Source organism: Petaurus breviceps, unplaced genomic scaffold (assembly GCF_028583685.1).
Source record: "Petaurus breviceps papuanus isolate PSGF00001 unplaced genomic scaffold, PetGlider_PUasm1.0 90925, whole genome shotgun sequence".
In the NCBI taxonomy this organism is placed as follows: Eukaryota; Metazoa; Chordata; class Mammalia; order Diprotodontia; family Petauridae; genus Petaurus; species Petaurus breviceps.
This window is the reverse complement of record NW_027187380.1, coordinates 28,887,708-28,908,473: the sequence shown is the minus strand read 5'-3', so window position 1 is coordinate 28,908,473 and position 20,766 is coordinate 28,887,708. Positions and strand designations below refer to the sequence as shown.

At 36.1% G+C, this 20,766-nt stretch overlaps 1 protein-coding gene across 13 annotated transcripts in view; it reads right to left on the bottom strand.

Annotated features, from left to right (window-relative positions):
- OGFOD3 (2-oxoglutarate and iron dependent oxygenase domain containing 3) overlaps positions 1–20,766 on the bottom strand; it is a 138,117-nt gene that overhangs the window by 27,489 nt on the left and 89,862 nt on the right. For all 13 annotated transcript variants that reach the window (XM_069076647.1, XM_069076648.1, XM_069076649.1 and 10 more), the window contains 4 exons: positions 14,270–14,345; positions 12,425–12,467; positions 5,719–5,783; positions 4,367–4,423 (listed from right to left, as the gene is read on the bottom strand). In XM_069076647.1, the coding sequence (XP_068932748.1) occupies positions 4,367–4,423; positions 5,719–5,783; positions 12,425–12,467; positions 14,270–14,345 (241 nt within the window). The remainder of the gene's footprint in view (positions 1–4,366; positions 4,424–5,718; positions 5,784–12,424; positions 12,468–14,269; positions 14,346–20,766) is intronic.

The following is a 20,766-nucleotide window of genomic DNA, read 5'->3' as shown; positions in this document are numbered from 1 at the left end:
GTGGGGGGGGGAAGGGAAAGAGAGGGGGGATGATGAAAGGGAGGGCAGGCTGGGGGCAGGGAAGTTGGAAGCACCCACTTTTGAAAAGAGACAGGATCAAAGGGGCGGCCAGGTGGCTCAGCGAGTAAGAGCACCGGCTCCAGTGTCGGGATGACCGGATCAAATCTGGGCTCAGATCCTCAGCACCACACCCAGAAATAACTGGCCGTGTAACCTTGAGCAAGTTACTTAACCCCAATTGCTTAAAAAAAAAAAAGAGACAGGATCAAAGTAGAGAATAGAACAAGTGGGAGGGAGGGAAATATAGTCAGTCTTTTAAAATATATCTACTATGTTATTGTTTTGCATTAGCCACACATGTACATCCTATACTGAACTGCTTGTCTTCCTAGTAAGGGTGGGTGACAAGGGAGGAAGGAATGAATCTGGAATTCAAAGTTTTAAAATCAAATATTCAAATATGTATGTATTTATATATATGTGTGTGTGTACACTATTATCGATACTATTTTACATGTAATTGGGAAATAAGATATACAGGCACTGGGGCATAGAGATCCACTGGAAAAGTCGAAAGGGGTATGGGAAAAAATATGGGAGAGAGCAGATTGGAGGAGGGGATATCCTGTGGGACTGCTATTTTGGGATTTTGGGGGGTGGGTAGGGGAAAAACGGGGAGAAAATTTGTAACTCAAAATCTGGCGGAAATGAATGATGTAAATCAGAAGTTAATAAAGCATTAAAAAAAAGAAATAATGTATGTAAAAGTGCTTTTAATAACAAATTACCTTTACATATACCTATACCTATAAGCTATTATTTATAATAGAGGAATGGTTTTAAAGATCACTTTATTTACTTTTAATTGATCCCTTTGTCTGTAACATTATATACATTTAAAAAATATATTTTCCTGCCATACCCACTGAGCCTTACCTTGTATAAAAATTTTTTTTAAAGAGGTGGGGAAAGGTCATTCAGCAAAACCAACCAACATATATAGAGTTTATAATATTTCACACCCATAGATTCTTACCACTGCAAAGGGAGGGAGCTGCATTTTCTCATTTCTTCTCTAGAGCAAAGCTTGGTCATTGTAACTATCTAGTGTTCAGTATTGTTCTTTCCAGTTAATATTGCTGAAGTCACTATGTATATTATTTTCTTAACTGAACTTCTACTAACTTCACTCTGTATCATTTCATCTTTATGACCCTACCCTTGATTCCTATGTCACTTTGTATCTGCCATTTCTTAAAACACAATAATATTCTATTACATTTGGATAAGAATTAGTGGAGCCATTCTCCAATTGAAGATGATGACCAACTTTTAAAAGAAATTATAATAAATCCTACATTCCACTGCAAAAATATTTCCACATAATAGACACTTTTTAACTTATATTAATTAAACATGGAAACATAATAACCCATCACATAAAATCATACTGGTCTGAATAAAGGAAAACTTTTCCCACAAATCTAGTTTATATGATCAGGTTTACTTTTTGTTACCTATGTATTCTTTTTTTTCAAAACTACATATTTCTTCTTATTTTCAAAGAGACTCCTTTTAAGGAGTTTGACATATATAGCACCACGGTATAGCACACAAAATTATTATTTTATTCTGAAATTTCTGCCTCATTTTTATTGCAACAACTCAGAAGGTGAAGCAACATTGCCATCAGATCTATAGAATACATGAGAACTTACAAGTTGAGATTTTGAGAGGCATTAATACAAAGATTTAGGGAATTTAATGCTTTTTGTTGGGGGAAGAAATTGATTTGGGGATATCTGATTTCCTAAGAATGGTTCACTGCAAATTCCCCTATATTAAACAAGCTAAATAACTAATAAATTCAACAAACATATTAAGCACCTACCATGACCAAGGTATTGGGTGGGAAAAGTGGTCTTGAAGGACCATGTTATATTTATTATGGATCAAGTTATTGATCATTCTGGGGACTTTTAAGACAGATAATCTTTCTGGTTTTATATGCCATCAAAATTTACAAGCTCCTGGTACTTTGTCAATAATCATTTATTAAGTACCTACTATGTATTAGACACTGTGCTAAACACTAGTGATACAAACATTAAAAAGTATGATGCAATATCAATGTAGTGATTATCAATGTGGCATTTATAAATATGTGAGAGGGATATATACATTATGCAGCCAATAAGACCGAAGGCTAGACGTTTTGTCCTGTTCTTGCTGGCTCTCAAAAACTCCCCTATAAGAGTGGGAACTGTGGCAGAGGAAAAACAGTTACAGTTGTGTCCATAGGCCAAGACCATAAGAAAGAAGCCCAACAAGGTAACAACCTTATGAAGTAATAGCAGAGAAATTTAATCCCTAACTTATCCACTAAGTACTTTCCACCATTATCCCTCATTTTGTTGCAGGGCAAGCAAACTCAATATAATAGCTTAGGATTTGAGATATCCTCACTATTGATAATGCATGGTCTCCTTTAGCAGGCTTTTCATGATTTTCTTACATCATTCTCATTTCTCTTCCCAGTTTTCCCTCTACTTCTCTTATCTGATTTCCAAAATTCTTCTTGAGCTCCTCCATGGCCTGCATAGTTCATAGTTCCTCCATGGCCTGACAAGTTCATATTTTTCTTGGAGGCTTTTGAAGCAAGAGTTTTGATTTTGTTGTCTTCTTAGTTGTTCTATGTATTGATTGTCTTTGTCACCAAAAAAGGATTCTATAGTTTGATTTCACTTCCTCTATTTGCGCATCTTGCCAACCAATTACTTGACTTTTGAGCTCTTTGCCATGGAATAACTCTGTTTCCAGAGTGGAGAGTACTATGTCCCAAATTTCTGAGGTTTTGTGCAGCTGTTGTCAGAGCTTATTCTAGGCACCTACCTCAGAACTGTGAGGAAGACTGCCTCTCCACAGCCTCAACAAGCTCTGCCATGCCAGCGCATCCAAGCAGGGCAAGGCAAGAGAATCCTGCCTCTGTGCCAGCAAAGAGATTTCTGCAACTGCCCTCTGGTCAGCCACTTGGTCCCCTCATGATTTGTGGGCTAGGAGCTCCAGAAGCAGCTACACAGCAGCAGCTGCAGCCACTGCCACCTCTGCTACCCTGGGCTTTTCTCACCCAGTTCCAACAGTTTCCCCACTGACCTTTTACTTTCTCTTTGGTGCTTATGGGTTGAGAAGTCTGGAAACTGCCACAGCTGCCAGTGATTCCCTCTCCTGAAGTCTGCTCCAGCTGGTCTGTGTTGCCAGTCTGGGCCAGCGTAGCCCATGGGGGATTGCACTCCACTCCCAGTCTGGTGAGACAGACCCTTCCTATTGGCCTGCCAGGCTGCCTTCAGCAGGAGATTTGTTTCTCTCTCTCACTTTGTGGATTCTGTAGTACTAAAATTTGTTTAGAGTAATTTTTTACAGGTATTGGAAGTGGTTGGAGGGGGGAGCTCAAGCAAGTTCCTGTTTTTACTCTGCCATCTTGGCTCCCTCCATTCCTATTTTCATACTAAAAATTTTTTTCCCATATAAAAAGTATTTTGGATAAATGCATACTTTCATATTTTGGTATTTTACAAGGGGAAATAACAAAAATCAGAATTTCCTCTTAGAACCACAACTAATATTATATGGAACACAGCAGGAACTGTAAGGCTAGATCATTAACAAAATACATGGTAGAATTACAGAAGAAAATATGGGATACAAATATTTCAAAAATAATGGATTCAATCCATTAAACTGGATAGATTTAAAGACAAATTTTATGTATCTAATAAAGGCAAACACACAAAAAAATCTGAATCAAATTACCAACTCTGAAATTCAAAATAAAGTAACAAGTCTAGGAGATTCTTTTACCTCACATTCTCACCAGTATAAAAAATATTATTGCCAAACTTAAGATTTTAAAGTTAGGGCATGAATGCACATGCATCTGTGTGTGTGTGTGTGTGTGATCTCACATAGATCAGTTCACATTCACAGTTGAATTTGTGAATGTGTATTACCAAAAACAAATTACATAATTTTATTTCTAAGTAGCTAGAAGATCATAGATCATTAGAGGAAGATAAGAAATTTAGATAATATGTAAGCTGTCACTAATATATTCCTTATTCTCTGGATCAATTTCCAGTCTCATCAGTGTAATCTAGTGCAAATCCACTTTTAATAGTCAGAACATTCTTTTTACAAAGATCACAAAGAAATCATCTTAAATTTGATCTGTGGCTAATTGTCCACCAAAAAGACATGTATTCAAAGACATATGCCATATTTCTTGAATTGCCCCAATACAGACAGCTTAAACATTTAAACAAGAAGATTTTTGTAGAGCCTTTGCTTTTACTTCTTTGAATTATTTTACCGGTATAACTGAAAATCCTCTTCTGAGAAGATATCTTGGATTTTTGCCCCAAAGTATCTGTAAAAAACAAAAATATCCTAATAAAAAGATATGAATCCCATTATAGCCTTTCTACCCATATTCCTTACTGCCTTCAAGATCACCTTTTCCTCCACTATTTAGCTAATTAATGTGGCAAAAGAAAATTCCTGAAAACAAACTTGTCCTTTAAAAAGAAATTATTTAAAGCTATCTATCTAGTGCAGTGACAAAAAAAAAAGAAGATCTCTACAAAGAACATAAAGTTTACACTAAGTAATAGTAACATTCATTAGGGTTAAGAAAAATAAATATCGGTTCCTTCACCCAACAAGAGCAAAGACATCTCGTTTATGAAAGGATGTGGAATAAATCAGTTTGGTACAATAGAAAGAACACTGAGTTTTGAGTCAGAGGATCTGGATTCAAATCCTGCCTGTGCCACTCCCAATATAGGACCTTGTCCAAGGCACTTACCCTCCCTGGACTTCAGCTTCCTCATCTGTAAAATAGGGGACTTGAAAAGGAGTCCTCTGACGTTGCTCCCAACTCTAAGTCTATGATCTTATGAATGTCTTTTGCTACCGGCACAGTCAACTCAACTAAAAACTGAACAACCCAAATTCATCTAAGATGCCCTCCTTTTTACCCATCCATCTCAGCCATTCTTCAAGGCTCAGATAGAGATGTATCTCAAAAAAGCTATGCTAAACTACTACAAACCATATCAAGCTCTCCTGTCTGTGTACTGGTACTGTATCTACACATAGTTTAACTGTTAATTGCTCTCTTTGTCTCTTCAACTAATTATAAATTACTTAAGGTAAAAGGCCAAGCCCTAATTTTTTTTTATTTCTTCAGAGCATTTAAAAAATTCTGAGCATACTATATTTGTTCAATACTTTCTAACCTTGCTCAGTCTTTTTCAATCGTGCCTAACTCTTTGTGATCCCATTTGGAGTTTTCTTGACAGAGATACTGGAGTGGTTGGTCATTTGTTTTTCCAGATCATTTTACAGATGAGGAAACTGAGGTAAACAGGGTTAAGTGACTTGCCCAGGGTCATACAGTCTGTAGGTGTCTGAGGCCAGATTTGAACTCAGGAAGATGAAAAGATGAGTCTTAGGAAGTTTATAAATGAAATTATGAGGCTATGAATTTTCCAAATTAATAAAAATGAGGTTTAACCTTAATAAAGAGGCCCATGGCTAGGAACACTGGAATGAAATACCACAGAAGTTATTTTCTGAGCAATATCTATTATAAAAATTAATTCCATTTCATATACTTCTATGACATAACAGAATGTTAGGCTGGGCATGTTTTATTATTACCTGTACAGATTTACAAAATGCTTTCCAAAAGAAAGTGCTCCAGAGTGTAAGTCTAAGATGGAAGCCTGGAAAAGATTAAGAATGAAATGAAAACTTAGTAATGAAACAGCAGAAAAAAATAATTTATTGACTCAAATGAGGGATATAAGTAGCATAACAATCTTGTTTGCATAAGAAAGTAATTATGTTTTACAATTTGGCATATACACTTGCTCATTTGCTTATTCATTATTTCCCTTTATTCAGCATTAGCTATTTTTCCTTTTCTTCCTAATTAGTATTTCCTTTAGTTGTTAATAAATTTATAGGAATCTTGTCATTCCAAACTGCAAGCTAGAAATGGAGGAAGGAGAAAGTGGCAGAGAAGTGGCTTAGATCATTCCTATTTTGATTCTAAATTTTGTTCCATAAGTCCTTTCAAAGTCCAAGTAATAGAAAAACAATTTAATCCAAAACCTAAAAGCCAATTTTGTATTTAAGACTTAGATTTCTATGGTTAAAAATTCATAAAAACTGCTAGAAGGTGTAATGGCAAGCAGAGAAGTACTTAGTGCCTTGTTTCAGCTATTTAATTATTTAGCACCTAGTTTCAGTTCAAGTTTCTTTTAAGCCTTGCCCATGATTATATCAAGTCTGACAATGTGTGTTGAATTCTCAGACTTTATTTGTGTGTCTATGTTGATTTCACAAGCAGAAGGTAAACTGATGATGGTGCTGGCAATGTGTGTGAATGTTGTTTTAGCTCTCTTGGGTTTTTGTCTTCCCAGAAACAAAAACTGTGAAGGACTTGAGGTGGACTGGATACTGTGAACTTCAGTTTGGAATGGGACCTGGATGAGCAACTGGACAAGGATCTGGACAAGGAGCTGAGAGCTGCCTACCTTTGAATCGAGGTGACAGTTGGATAGATTCAGGCAGGAACTGGACCCATGGAATCTCAGAGCCAGCCTCGAGTCAAGATGAAAAGACCTCTTCTCGGGGCGGCCAGGTAGCACAGTGAGTAAGAGCACTGGCCCCAGGGTCAGGATGACCTGGGATCGAATCTGGGCTCAGACACTTATCACCCACACAGAAACACCTGGCCGTGTAACCTTGAGTAACTTACTTAACCCCAATTGCTTAGGGGCAGCCAGTTGGTACAGTGAGCAAGAGCACCAGCCCCAGAGTTGGGATGACCTGGGATCGAATCCAGACTCAGATACTTAGCACCACACCCAGAAATAACTGGCCGTGTAACCTTGGGCAAGTTACTTAACCCCAATTGGTTAAAAAAAAAAAAAGACCTCTTCTTGGGTACTTAATGCTGACTGAGAAGATCATGATTTACTGTGACATAAGGGTAGAGAACTTTGATGTTTGTATTTTGTGTCCTTTAAGGGGGCTTGCTCCTTAAGGATAACTGAGTTAAGGACTTACTGTATGATTGTACTTTGTGTCCCTTAAGGAGGCTTGTTCCTAGGGCAGCTAGGTGGCAAATTGAATAAAGCACTGGCCCTGAAGTCAGGAGGACCTGAGTTCAGATCTAGCTTCAGACACTTGACACACTTACTAGCTGTGTGACTTTGGGAAAGTGACTTAACCCCAATTACCCCCCCCCCAAAAAAAAAGAAAAAAAAGGAGGCTTGCTCCTTAAGGATGACTGAGTGAAAGGCTTACTGAGTGATTGTACTTTGTGTCCTTTAAGGAGGCCTGCTCCTTAAGGATGATAAAGTTAAGGATTTACTGAATGATATCTTTGGTTAAAACTATGTGGCCAACTTGGTGAAAACTGAGTGGCCACTTTAGTGATAACTTGTTATAACACTGTGAATGCTATACTTTGGTTTCTGTGAATGTTTTGTTTTAATTTACTGCTGAATAAATAGAGAGTTCACTATACTATGCAATCAGAACCTTAAAGCTGTTCACAGCAGCAGTATTCTGGAAAGCTGCTTGTGCTTGGCTTTACAGAAGGGATATGGGAAAATAGATATATTAATGCATTGTTGAGTAACAAATAAACTGCTCCAAAAAGATCAAGAAAAGAGGAAAAAGATCCATATGTACAAAAATATTGCAGCAGCTCTTTCTGAGGTGGCAAAGAATTAGAAACTGAAGGGATGCCTATCAAGTGGGGGATGGCTAACAAGTTATGAATGTGATGGAATATTATTGGGCCAAGATGGTGGAGTAGAAGCACAAACTTGGCATCAGCTCTCACTCCAATCACTTCCAATACATGTAAAAAAATGACTCTAAACAAACTTTAGAGCTACAAACCCACAAAGTGACAGAGAAAAACAAATTTCCCACTGAAGCCAGCCTGGTAGGCTGTATGGAAGGGTCTTCTATAGCACTGAGCTGGGAGCAGGGCAGAATCCAGCATGAGCCATGTGGCTCTGGCCCCAGGGTGGCCACAAATAGTGGGGGCCAGAGCAGACTTTAGGAGGGTGAATCATCAGCACTGTGGAGGTTTCCAGCTTCTCAACCCATAAACACCAAAGACAAAGTAAAAGGTCAGTCGGGAACACTGATGGAACTGGGGAAACAGCCCCTAGCCCTGCAGTGAGAAGTAGCAGAGGCACAGTGGCTGTGCAGCCACCACTGCATGGCTACCTCAGGAGCTCCTGGCCTGCATATAGTAGGGGGCCCAAGCACCAGGGGTAATCGCTCTTGCTTTAACCTAGGTGGATCTGGATTGCTGTCTAGGGTAGAGGTCCTGGGGTGTGTGTCCAGCTTGCCAGGGCGTGTGGAGGCTTCAGAGAGGGCACCCCACTAATACCTCCGGCAGCTGAGAAAACCCCAGCATTTGGGACGAAATCTCCCCTGTTTGGTGGCAGAGTCCTACTGTTGCAAAAAGCCCAGGGGTCAAGTGACTAAAGGGCGACATGATCAGGCAAAGGAAACAAAGCAGACAGAAGATTCCAACATTACACTCCTATTTTGGGGACAAAAAGGAACAAAGCATGGAACAGGAGAAACACAGTGAAATCAGAACTCCTGCACCAAAAGCTTCAAAGGAAAGTATGAGCTGCTTACAGGCCATAAAGGACCTTAAGAAGCAGATAGAGAAGTGGAGGAAAAATTGGGAGAAGAAATGAGAACAATGCAAGAAAATTATGAAATGAGAGTCAACAGCCTAGCCTGACTGAGGAAAATCATACCTTAAAAAATCGACTAACTCAAATGGCAAAAGAGGCTCAAAAAGGCAATGGGGAAAAGAATGCCTTAAAAAGCCAAATTTGTCAGGTGGAAAAAGAATTTCAAAAGCTCAGTGAGGAGAATCATGGCTTCAGAATTAGATTGGAGCAAATGGAAGATAATGACTTTATGAGAAACCAAGATGCTGTTAAACAGATCCAAACAAATGAAAGAATAGAAGGCAATGTGATATATCTCATGGGAAAAACCACTGACCTGGAAAATAGATCCAGGAGAGAGAATTTAAAAATTATTGGACCACCTGAAAGCCATGATCAAAGTAAGAACCTAGAAATCATCCTCCAGGAAGTTCTCAAAGAAAACTGCCCTGATATTTTAGAACCAGAGGGCAAAACAGAGGTTGAAAGAATCCACCGATCACCTGCTGAAAAAGATCCTAAAAAGAAAACTCCTAGGAATATTATAGCCAGGTTCTGGAATTCCCAGATTAAGGAGAGAATATTACAAGCAGCCAGAAAGAAACAATTTGAATATTGTGGAAACACAATCAGGATAACCCAGGATCTGGCAGCTTCTACACTGAGGGATTGAAAGGCTTGGAATATGTTATTCTGTAGATCAAAGGAGCTGGGATTAAAACCAAGAGTCACCTACCCATCAAATCTGAGTATCATGGTTCAGGGGAAAACATAGTCATTCAGTGGAATGGAGGACTTTCAAGCATTCTTGCTGAAAAGACCAGAGTTGAATGGAAAATTTGACATTCAGATACAAGAAGCAAGAGAAGCATGAGAAGGTAAAAAGGGAAAACAAATCATAAGGAACTTATCAAAGTTGAACTATTAACATTCCTACATGGAAAAACAATAATTGTAACTTATGAAACTTTTCTCAGTAGTTGAAGGGAATAGAAATATATATGAGGGTATATGGGCATATGAATACATATGTGAATGTGTGTATATATGTTTACAGGTATATATAGATAGAGGGCATAGGACCAATTTAACAGGATGGGATGATACTTAAAAGGTGAAATTAAGAGGTGAGAGAGGAATATAATGAGAGGAGATGGGGAGAGACAAAATGGGATTAACTATCTCATACAGAAGAGGCAAGGGGAAATGGTTACAATGGAGGGGAAGAATAGGAAGGCAAAAGGGAATGGGTCAACCTTATTGCCATTGAATTTGGCTTGAGGAGGGAATGAAATACACACTAAATAGGGTATCTCACCCTACAGGAGAGTAGGGTGGAAGGGGATGAGGGGGGGATGATGGAAGGGAGGGCAGGCTTGGGTGGAGGGAAGTTGGAAGCACCCACTTTTGAAAAGAGACGGGATCAAAGTAGAGAATAGAACAAGTGGGAGGTGGGATAAGAGGGAAAGAAATATAGTCAGTCTTGGGGCGGCCAGGTAGCACAGCGAGTAAGAGCACTGGCTCCAGTGTTGAGAAGACCTGGAGATCAAATCCTGGGCTCAGACACTTAGCACCCACCCAGAAACACCTGGCCGTGTAACCTTGAGCAAGTTACTTAACCCCAATTGCTTAGGGGTGGCCAGGTGGCTCAGCGAGTAAGAGCACCAGCTCCAGTGTTGGGACGACCTGGAGATCGAATCCCAGGTTCAGACACTCAGCACCACACCCAGAAATAACTGGCCGTGTAACCTTGAGCAAGTTACTTAACCCCGATTGCTTTAAAAAAAAAAAATAAAAAGAAATATAGTCAGTCTTTTACAGTGTATCTACTATGCTATTGTTTGGCATTAGCCACACATGTACAACCTATACTGAATTGTTTATCTTCCCAGTAAGGGTTGGTGACAAAGGAGGAAGGGAATGAATCTGGAATTCAATGTTTTAAAATCAAATACTCAAATATATATGTATATATATATATATATGTGTGTGTGTGTGTGTGTGTGTGTGTGTGTGTATACACTATTATTAATACTATTGTACATGTGATTGGTAAATAAGATATACAGGCACTGGGGCATAGAGATCCACTGGAAAAGTTGAAAGGGGTATGGGAGAAAATAAGGGAGAGAGCAGATTGGAGGAGGGGATATCCTGTGGGACTGCTATTTTGGGGCAGTGGGTAGGGGAAAAACAGGGAGAAAATTTGTAACTCAAAATCTGGCAGAAAGGAATGATGTTAATCAGAAGTTAATAAAGTATTTGAAATATAAAAAAAATTAAAATAAAAAAATGTATTGTGTCTCATTATGAGGTAAACTTCTTCACTTATATTTGACAAATGTGTTAGAAATTCATTATAGAAGGATCATCAGTTTAGAGATAGATATATGAAACTGTAAAAATCTTCTAGTTCAAACCCCTTATTATAAAGAGGAAGAAATTGCGGCCCAGAAAGGTTAAGCAAACTGGTACAAAGTTACAGAGGTAGTAAATAGCAGAATCAGGATGTGAACTCATATTCTCTGACTCTAACTCCAATGTTTTTTCCACTACAACACTGCTTCCTTGATGCCTTCAACAGCTTAAAATTGAGACAATAGTGTGAAGAAGACCTGATTCAGTAGACTCTGGAAAATTGTCCTGCATTAGAGATCATAACAAATGATCAAATTATCCCTGCTACCTATTACACACTTAAAATACATGGCAACTAGGTGGTGCAGTGAGTAAAGTGCCGGCCCCAGAGTCAGGAAGACCTGAGTTCGGTTCTGGCCTCAGACACTTAACACCCTCACACAAAAACTAGCTGTGTAACCTTGGGCAAGTTACTTAACCCCAACTGTCCTCCAAAAGGCAAAAAAATAAAAATAAAATAAAATAGATGGCAATATCTCTCAGAATGATACAAAATATCAACTAAAGGGAGCTATCTAATTTCTAAATGTACTATGCTTTGGTTGAAGAAAAGTCATCTTTAATACTGTTAAAGTTTATATGAAACTTCATAAATTTACTGTCTATTTTATCATGTCATGTTCAACTCTCTGTGACCCCCTTTGGGGTTTTCTTGGAAAAGATACTGGAATGCTTCACCATTTCTTTCTCCAGCTCATTTTACAGATGAGGAAACTGTGGTAAACAGAGTTAACTGACTTGCCCAGTGTCACAAAGCTTGTAGGTATCTGAGGCTGGATTTAAACTGAGCAATATGAGTTTTCCTGACTCCAGATCTAGCACTCTATCCACTGTACCACCTACCTACCCTGGTACTTCCGTACTAGAATACAAAATATTTTTCACTTGTGGCTCTTTCGCCTTTATAGCAATTATTCTTATTTAATAAAGATTTATTTGGGGAATAAGTGCCAAAAGCTAAGTGAAAAAACAAAACATGTTTTTATGCAGATCTCACTTAAAAGAAGAAATGAAAGGTGACCAATACACATATAAATTTACAGTGACTACATAATAATAATGACTGGTTGGCAAACAAGTATTTCTGTGTTTCAAACCCCACACAGAGACAACCAAGAGAGAAAAAAATATTCTCTCCTTCCTGGCAGCTTTTCATTTCCTCCCAAGAAATTAAAAATTCTTTTCAAACTTTTAAAAAATCAAAACAAATCAGTAATAGTACAACTCACCCCTCCTTCAGATCCTCCTAGTGATAATGCCTTTTCAGCTATACTGTAGAGAAAGAATTTCAGATGAGAAAATATTTTTAAAATGTTTACACCACCATCTGCAATAGATATTCCTAAACAAAATATCATAATGAGCAATTTGAAGGTAACAGATTTTGTTTACTTTTTCATGACAAAGGTTATATTGATACAGACTTTTAATTAGAGAAGCAAGGTATTAAATTAGGAGAAATGAACTGGGCGAACACTTGGGTCCAAGTCCCAATTTTTCTATTTCTTAGATGTGTGACTTTGAAAAAAATAACTGAAAGCCTCAGCTATAAAATAGGAATAGCATTACTGACCTGACTACTTCACTTGACTGTTATTAATAAGAATCAAATGAAATAATGATATGAAAACATTTAAAAAACTGACAAATGCTATATAAATAGAAACATTGATACTACTATCATCTTTTTCAATTTAAATCCAAGTATGGTGCCCCAATGTGGCATGGATGCAAACTTTGGTTCAGCCACAGGTTATCCTAATGTAAAACAAGCAGATGGTACCAAATCTAGGGATGGAAAGGTCCAGTATGGGCCTGGAGACAAATGATATATTTGTTGTATCCAAGGACTAGTATTAGTTATTATTTTTAGACAAATCAATATGCATTTATTAAGAGCCTACTATATTGTGGTAGGAGAAATATCTACCAGAGTGCCTTAACATTTATGCAAGGTAAGGTTTTCATAAAGCCCTATCATAAGTAGATTCCTAGGCTAGTTTTTCCTCAAAAGGCACTGAAATTTTCCTCATGACTTGAATGACCCATAGCATTAAGGCTCAGGCCACTGATTTAAGTTCTTAGTTGTCTAAATAAAAACCTCAGCTTATGAAGAGTCAAGGGATTCTTCCTGAGGCTTCTAGTCATAGACTCACAGAATGATCAACACCAAGAAGCACACCTAAATTAAAACTGTTTCTTCAATGAGTATTCTCCCCATTCTATGGTTAAGAAACCTCCTTTTATTAACCTCTAAATATTACAAGAGTACCTCATTTCAAAATAATCTTGAACTTGAGGTACCAGCCTTAAATCGGGCTAAATAAGAGCTAAACACTAAGAATACAAGGACAAAAATGAATCAATCATTGACCAAAAAGAGCTTATGTTCTATCAGGGGAGACAATTTGCATGTTATCCAGGGATTCTAAAAGGTACCAGTGTAGAGGCAGTGTATTCAAGGCACAGGAGAGAAGAGATATAATGTTGTGTATGAATAACATCAGTAAGACCAGTATGTCTGCATCGTAGGCTATATGAAGGGTGTAATGTGTGATGTGTCTGGAAAGTTAGGCTGGAGCCAGATTATAAAGGAATTTTAATACCAAACAAAGAAGTTAAGTTCTCAGGCCATCCCCCCAAAAGCTACTTAGCCCACTAAATAACCTAATAGATAAAGTACTATAAAAATAGATCCTATCCACTGAAGAAGGGTTAGTAGGGTTAGACTAGGAAATAGATAGTTTAAGGCTGAGGAACATGAGGGCGAAAAAAATATGAGGATAAGAAAATTCTCTTAAAATAACAATGTTAAACTAGGACAACGTTCTTCCACCTTCAGAAATGTGAAAAGTTTGCCTTCATTGAGAAAAAATACAAATCAAGAAGCTTATGAAAATTAAAAAAAAATGTATAGAAACTGCTGTGAAGTGGGGGTGGGAACCATAAGGTCAGTATCAATGCTTTTCAAGAACAGTTTTATGTCCAAAATAGGACAAATCATTCAAACTGAACCCATGACTTCTCTTTCCCAGTACCAGGTAGAATACATTCAAATGTACCAACATAATTACCGACGGAGCTGTTCAGCCTCCTCTCTGGTGATTACTATGTCTGTTATGCCTCTGCCACATTTTCTAGGTGTACACCCTGGAGAAGAAAATAAAAATAAATATATAGGAAATAAAAACAAATTTTCAAAACATTTCATTGTTTTCTGATTGAATAAGCCAATAAGTTTGGGATATATTATGTGTTACAACAGCATCAGTATTTATTAGGTATTTGCTATGTAAATGGCATTTTTTTAGGACCTATGAAATTTTATAGTAGGGAGAAGAAATAAATTCCTTCTATAAAGGAGCTTACAATCCAAAGTCACTTAGTCCTTTCCCTATCTCTAGGAATTATTTCATTTAAATTATACTAGGAAAATAATGACTATCACATCCTTAGAAGAATATTTGAATAAAAGAGGTTATCAGGGTCCTTAAAAATTCAAATCACTAAGAAACCCATGTAATATCAGAAAATCTTTCCTGCCATCTAATAAATCTCTCTTGCTGCCATTTAAATAAATTTTCAGACTATATTCAGTGACAATAGTAATCAGTGGGTAACTCTGCAGTGTCTACCACTGCTTTGCCCCAAGAATTACCAAGAATAAGCAAAGGTATTATCAAGTGAAGAAGATTGGGAAATAAGCAGAAAGTCTCAAACTCCCATAGGAGTTCTAGTAGTGATGAAATCATGTTGTCTCTCTACTTCTCCTGATGCTGACAAAAACAAAACTTCATAAAAACAAAAAGCTTATCCTACAGATATCATCAGTCAAAGAAAAACTCCTGATACAATTAAAAAAAATTCTGCTACAATATAAGAGAATCAAGTGACTAAGCTAAAGAATAACAAGCTAATTCGTGAAACAGCAAAAAGATAAAATTGAGTGGATAATAAGCACATTAAAGGTATTAATCAAGGTGCCCCCCCCCAAAAAAAAAGAGAAGTGCACTAGGCAGGAAGAATGAAGAAGGGTTATCTCAGAATTGTAGTGCACAACTAAAAGTCCATAGAAACAAGAAAGGGGGAAGCAAGGGAGATGAACCTTACTCTGTCTCCCAAAGGTCAAAGGAATGAATACCCACAAACACACACACACACACACACCATCTTACGCTCTCACACACACACAGAGTTGAGTACAGAAATATATTTCATTCAACAAGGAAACAGGTAAGAAAGGAGAAAAAGGGATGAATTGGGGAGGTTAAGGAAGTGATTAGCCCTACTCAAAATAAACTCTAACTTAAGAATGTATGAAAATATTTGTAACAGTTCCATTTGTGGCAAAAGAACTGGAAACTGAAGGAATATCCATCTGCTGGGAAATGGCTAGACAAGTTTATACATACATACATGTACATATATACATATATATATATAAATGTAAAAGACTATTGATGAAAGGGATGGCTTCAGAGAAACCTGGAAAGACATGTATGAGCTGATGCAGAATAAAATTATTAGAAACAGGAGAATAACTTATAAAATGATAATATTGTAAAGACAAACAACTTTGAAATACTTAGGAACTTTGATCAGTTCTATTCTATTCTATTCTATCAGATCTATTCTAATCACAATTCTGAAGAATTCATGATGATACTATCCACCTTCTGAAAGAGAAGTGAAGTACTCAAGAGTGAAGATAGAGACTTTTTTGATGTGGCTAATACAGGAATTTGTTTTGGTCAATTATATGTGTTTGTGACCGTTTTGTTTTTCCTTTTTTTCTCAACTGTGGATAGAAGGAGGGGACATCATGAAGTAGCAAGGAAAGGTGTGCTGATCGAAAAAAAAATTAATTTTAAATTATACTAGCAAAGAGGCTATAAGAAATACATTAAAAGATTATTATATACTATGACCAAATGGATTTGTACTAGAAACACAGATTTAAGTTCAAAATTAGGGAAATTAAAAACTAAACCATATAGTACCTATTTAAAAACACTAAAAAGCATGGGGATAAATGGATCTTTCCTTAGGACAGTAAAAAGTAGCTCTAAAAAACAAAGTCAACACTGGATATTATGGGGATAAAGCTGAAATCTTGTAAGATTAGGAGCAAAGTGAACATCTATTATCAGCAATTACTTTTTAATCTAGTAGTAAGAAAGGCTAACAAGAAAAAGAAATTCAGTGAATAAGCAGAAAGAGGATACAAACCTTACTGCTTCCTGCAAGTAATATGAAGGTCTACTTAAAAGAATCTTAGATTCAACTAGAAATTAATTGAAACAATTTCAACAAGGTAGTCAGATATAAAATAAACCTATACAAACCATCAGTCTTCATATTACTGACAAATGTCAGAAGGAAGAGATAGAAAGAAAAATTCCATTCAAAATAACTACAGGATAAGTAAAATATTTAAGAGTTTAACTACCAAGGAAACTATATCAATACAACAATAAAACATTATTTATAGAAACAAAGACAGATATGAATAAGTAGGGAGATATTAATTGCTCATGATTATACAGATAACATAATAAAAATCCAAATCCAAATCACTAATGATCAGAGAAACACACATTAAAACAACTAAGAGGTTCAAACTCACACCTATCAGATTGGCAAAAATTATAAAAAAGAAACACAACAGTATTTAAAAGAACTGTAGAAAGGCATTGTTGGTGGACCTGTGAATTGGCACAGACATTGTGGAAGGCAATTTGGAACTACATCCATAAAGTCCAAACAGGACATAAAAGTAAAAAGGGTGTACAATGAGTATAACATAATAGACAGTCTCTGTGACATGAAATAAACAAAAAAATTCACCTGCTAGAAGCAGTAATTGGCTACCCTTAAGTTAAGGTTGATCCCCAAACAACTTATGAGCACATCAATACTTAAAATCTTTCTACCTCAGTAGAATCTTAATAGCTTCTGTTTCTTTGACACTGACTCTAAGAAAACACAGGGTCAACTCCACACCATGATGAGGAAAAAGAGAAGAACCCTGATAATTGTCTTATTGTAAATATTACCCAAAAATTACATTATTAATTACTATATAAAAACTGCATACAACAAATATATTATTGTATTCTCACATAACATACTCACATAATATAACTAAATTTCTACTGTTAGTAACCCTATATAACCAATGCTTTCTTTGATTTCATTATATTTTTGAATGAATAATTTTTGCTCTAACTACTGCTTAGTAGGAGTCACAATTCTAATAGAATCCATCTGCTTATTAATGCAGGTATATTTCTACCTCCTTGGGTTTTTCCCAACTATTTTTCCTATGTGGAATTCCCTCCTTCTCCTCTTCATTAATTCAACTATACTTCCTTCAATGGCACATACTAAGCACTTGAATAATGAATAACCTTATATGCAACTCTCATGAATATTTAAATATTTCAATGATTTGGTATTCCATATAATGAACTCCTATGGCTTCCTACTGTTTCTAGAATAAAATATAAACTCCTCTGTTTAGATTTAAGGTCCTACATAAGAACCCATATGAGATTGCATGCCGCCATGGGGGGGAGAGGGAAGGAGAGAAAGGGGGAGAAAATTTGGAACTCAAGGGATTGTGGAACTAAATGTTGCAAACTAAAAGTAAATAAATAAGTTTAAAAAAAAAAAGTCCTACAACCCATCCACCACCCATCTTTCTAGCCTCAGGGAACATTATTCCACCATCAAACACTACAATACAGTCTAACTGGTCTTCTCTCTGTTCTTTTAAAACGTCATACCATCTCCCATTCACAAGCCTATGTATTGACTGTCCAATATCCCTAGAATGTACTCCCTACTTACCTAGACTAGGGCTTCTTAAACTTTTTCCACTCACAATCCCTTTTGATCTGAGAAATTTATACCTGAACCCAGTTTATATATAGGTATATAAAATAGATGAATAAATCAAACATTTACTGATAAGTCATAAAGAAATTAATTTTAAAACAATTTTTTGTTATACATATAATTTTACCATTTATTAAAGACAAAAGCAAATTTTCTTACTAATGAGATGGATGTGCTTGTTTATTTTTACATGAAGAATTAAATCTTGACAGAGTATTTTATACTGCAGGACATAGAGTTTTTAGAGTTGATCAATATTTTGATTTTATAATCGTCAATGTCACCCTGCATGTAGTATGAAATGGCAGAAGTTATGTTTAGGACCATTTCAGAAATTGACAGAAATTATGTCCTAATTCCAAGCCAAAATTCATTTAACAATTTTTTAGGAAACTCGAATTTTAAACCTATATCACTTGATAACTCAGCAAATTCTTCTTGAACATTCAATGGTAGGTGACTGATGTTTTTTATTTCAATTGAGTATGGTTTGTGAATTAATTGAGTATGGTTTTTACGACCAAAATTTCAAGGGAAGTATTTCTGAAACTGTGTCTCCAAGCACTTCAAATTATCAATTATAACTCTTACAATTAAATCTTTGGGAAGGTTAATTGCAATTATAAAATCATCTGTAGCTGTAAACATTTCTAAAGAACTATTTTCTACTTATTCTTCTATATTTTATTTTTTAACATAATTTTATCTTTTAACATAAATGTATTACACCATATGGGGTTGAGACCCACAGTTTAAGAAGCTTTGACCTAGACCTCACAGAGTCCTTATTTTTCTTTAAGACCCAGCTCAAGCATCATCTTCTACATGAAGCTTTTCCTGAATCTCCTCCTCTACCTGCTAGTCCCCTCCCTCCCAAATTATTTTATATTTATATTTAACTACTTTGTATGTATTTGTATTTAGCTTTATATTTATACTGCATATATTTTTATTGTCTCAACCATTAAAATGAAGGCTCATTTCAAGAAAGGATTATTTTATTCTTTGTTCTTGTATCCCCAACACCTGGAGCAGTGCTCCATATATCATAATAATTTAACGAACTGACTGATTGCAACAATGAAAGTACCCCTTCCAGCACAGATCACAACACACTCCTTCCCATTCAGTAAGACTCTTATCCATGCCCTTCTGTAAATCCTTCAATTCCTAGGGTTTTTACAATTTTTTAGCAAAAAGATGAGTTACGTTTTGTCAACAGCTTTTTTAATATTTATGGAGAAAATCACATGACTAAAAAAATTGATTTGTCTTATTATGTTTTTGTTTTCCTGGTCTGGAACCAACCATGTATTACTGGAATAAATCCAACCTGATTAGGGTTGATAATCTTTCTGATTATACCATCTATTCTAATCTATCTTTTTTCATCAATATTGATTAGGGATGTCAGTCAATAGTTTTCTTTCATTACTTTGTCCCTTTCTTTGGTTTAGGTATCAGAAGAGCCTGGCATAAGGGATGAAGCAATGAATATGAACACAGGGGATCAAAAACCCCCCTCAAACAAATACTAGCTATATGACCCAGGGTAAGTCACTTAAACTTCCTGAGACTCACCTTTCTTTACTATAAAATGAAGGGAGTGGAAACAATCCCCCCACACACACCAGCCAAAGATTACTTATAGTTCTATGTCTGTTATTCTAAGATCTTTTTATGCTATATTTATATCACAGAAAAAATTTGGAAGAATTTCACCTTTGTCTATTTTGTCAGAACAATTTATGTAACATTGAATTAGAGTGGGGTGTGAACTCCTTGGGATAAAGTCAACAATTAAATGTATTCACATACACACACACATATACATATATGCATTTATACAAGACTTGCAACAAGCCAGGCACTAGACTAAATGCTGAGTATTAAAGGAAAGGCAAAAACATGACCTCACCCTTAAGAAACTTATGTTCCACTGAACAAAAATGCAAGGAAAAGTATATGTATATATATATATATATATATATATATATATATATATATATATATACACCAAATCTAAATAAAGCAGATAGAAAGTAAATCTCAGAGGGAAGGAATGAACAATAAGGGGAAAATGGTAGACATGGTAAGGCTTCTTTCAGAAGCTGGGAATTAAGTTGAGTCTTTTTTCCCTGATTATATTTCATTTCCCAATTACATGTAAAATTATTTTAACATTTGCTTTTTTAAAAAATTTTGAATTACAAGTTCTTTCCCTCCTTCCCTTTGCTTCCCTGTTTTTGAGTAGGCAAGCAATTTGATATAGATTATATACCACAGTCATGCAAAACATATTTCTATATCAGTCATGTAAAAAAAAGTACAAACCAAAAAAAAACCAACAAAAAGAAAAAGAAAGTTTAAAAAACCATGCTTTGCTTTGCATTCAGATGCCATGAGTTCTTTCTCTGGCCGTGGATAGCATTTTTCATCATAAATCCTTCAGAATTGTATTGGATCATTGTATTGCTGAGAATAGCTAAGTCATTCACAGCTGACCATCATATAATACTACTATTACTGTGTGTACAATATTCTTCTGGTTCTGCTGATTTCACCCTGCATCTGTTCATGGAAGTCTTTCCAGGTTTTTCTGAGAACATCCTGCTCATCATTATAACACAACAGCATTCCATCACAATCATTTATCATATTTCACATATCA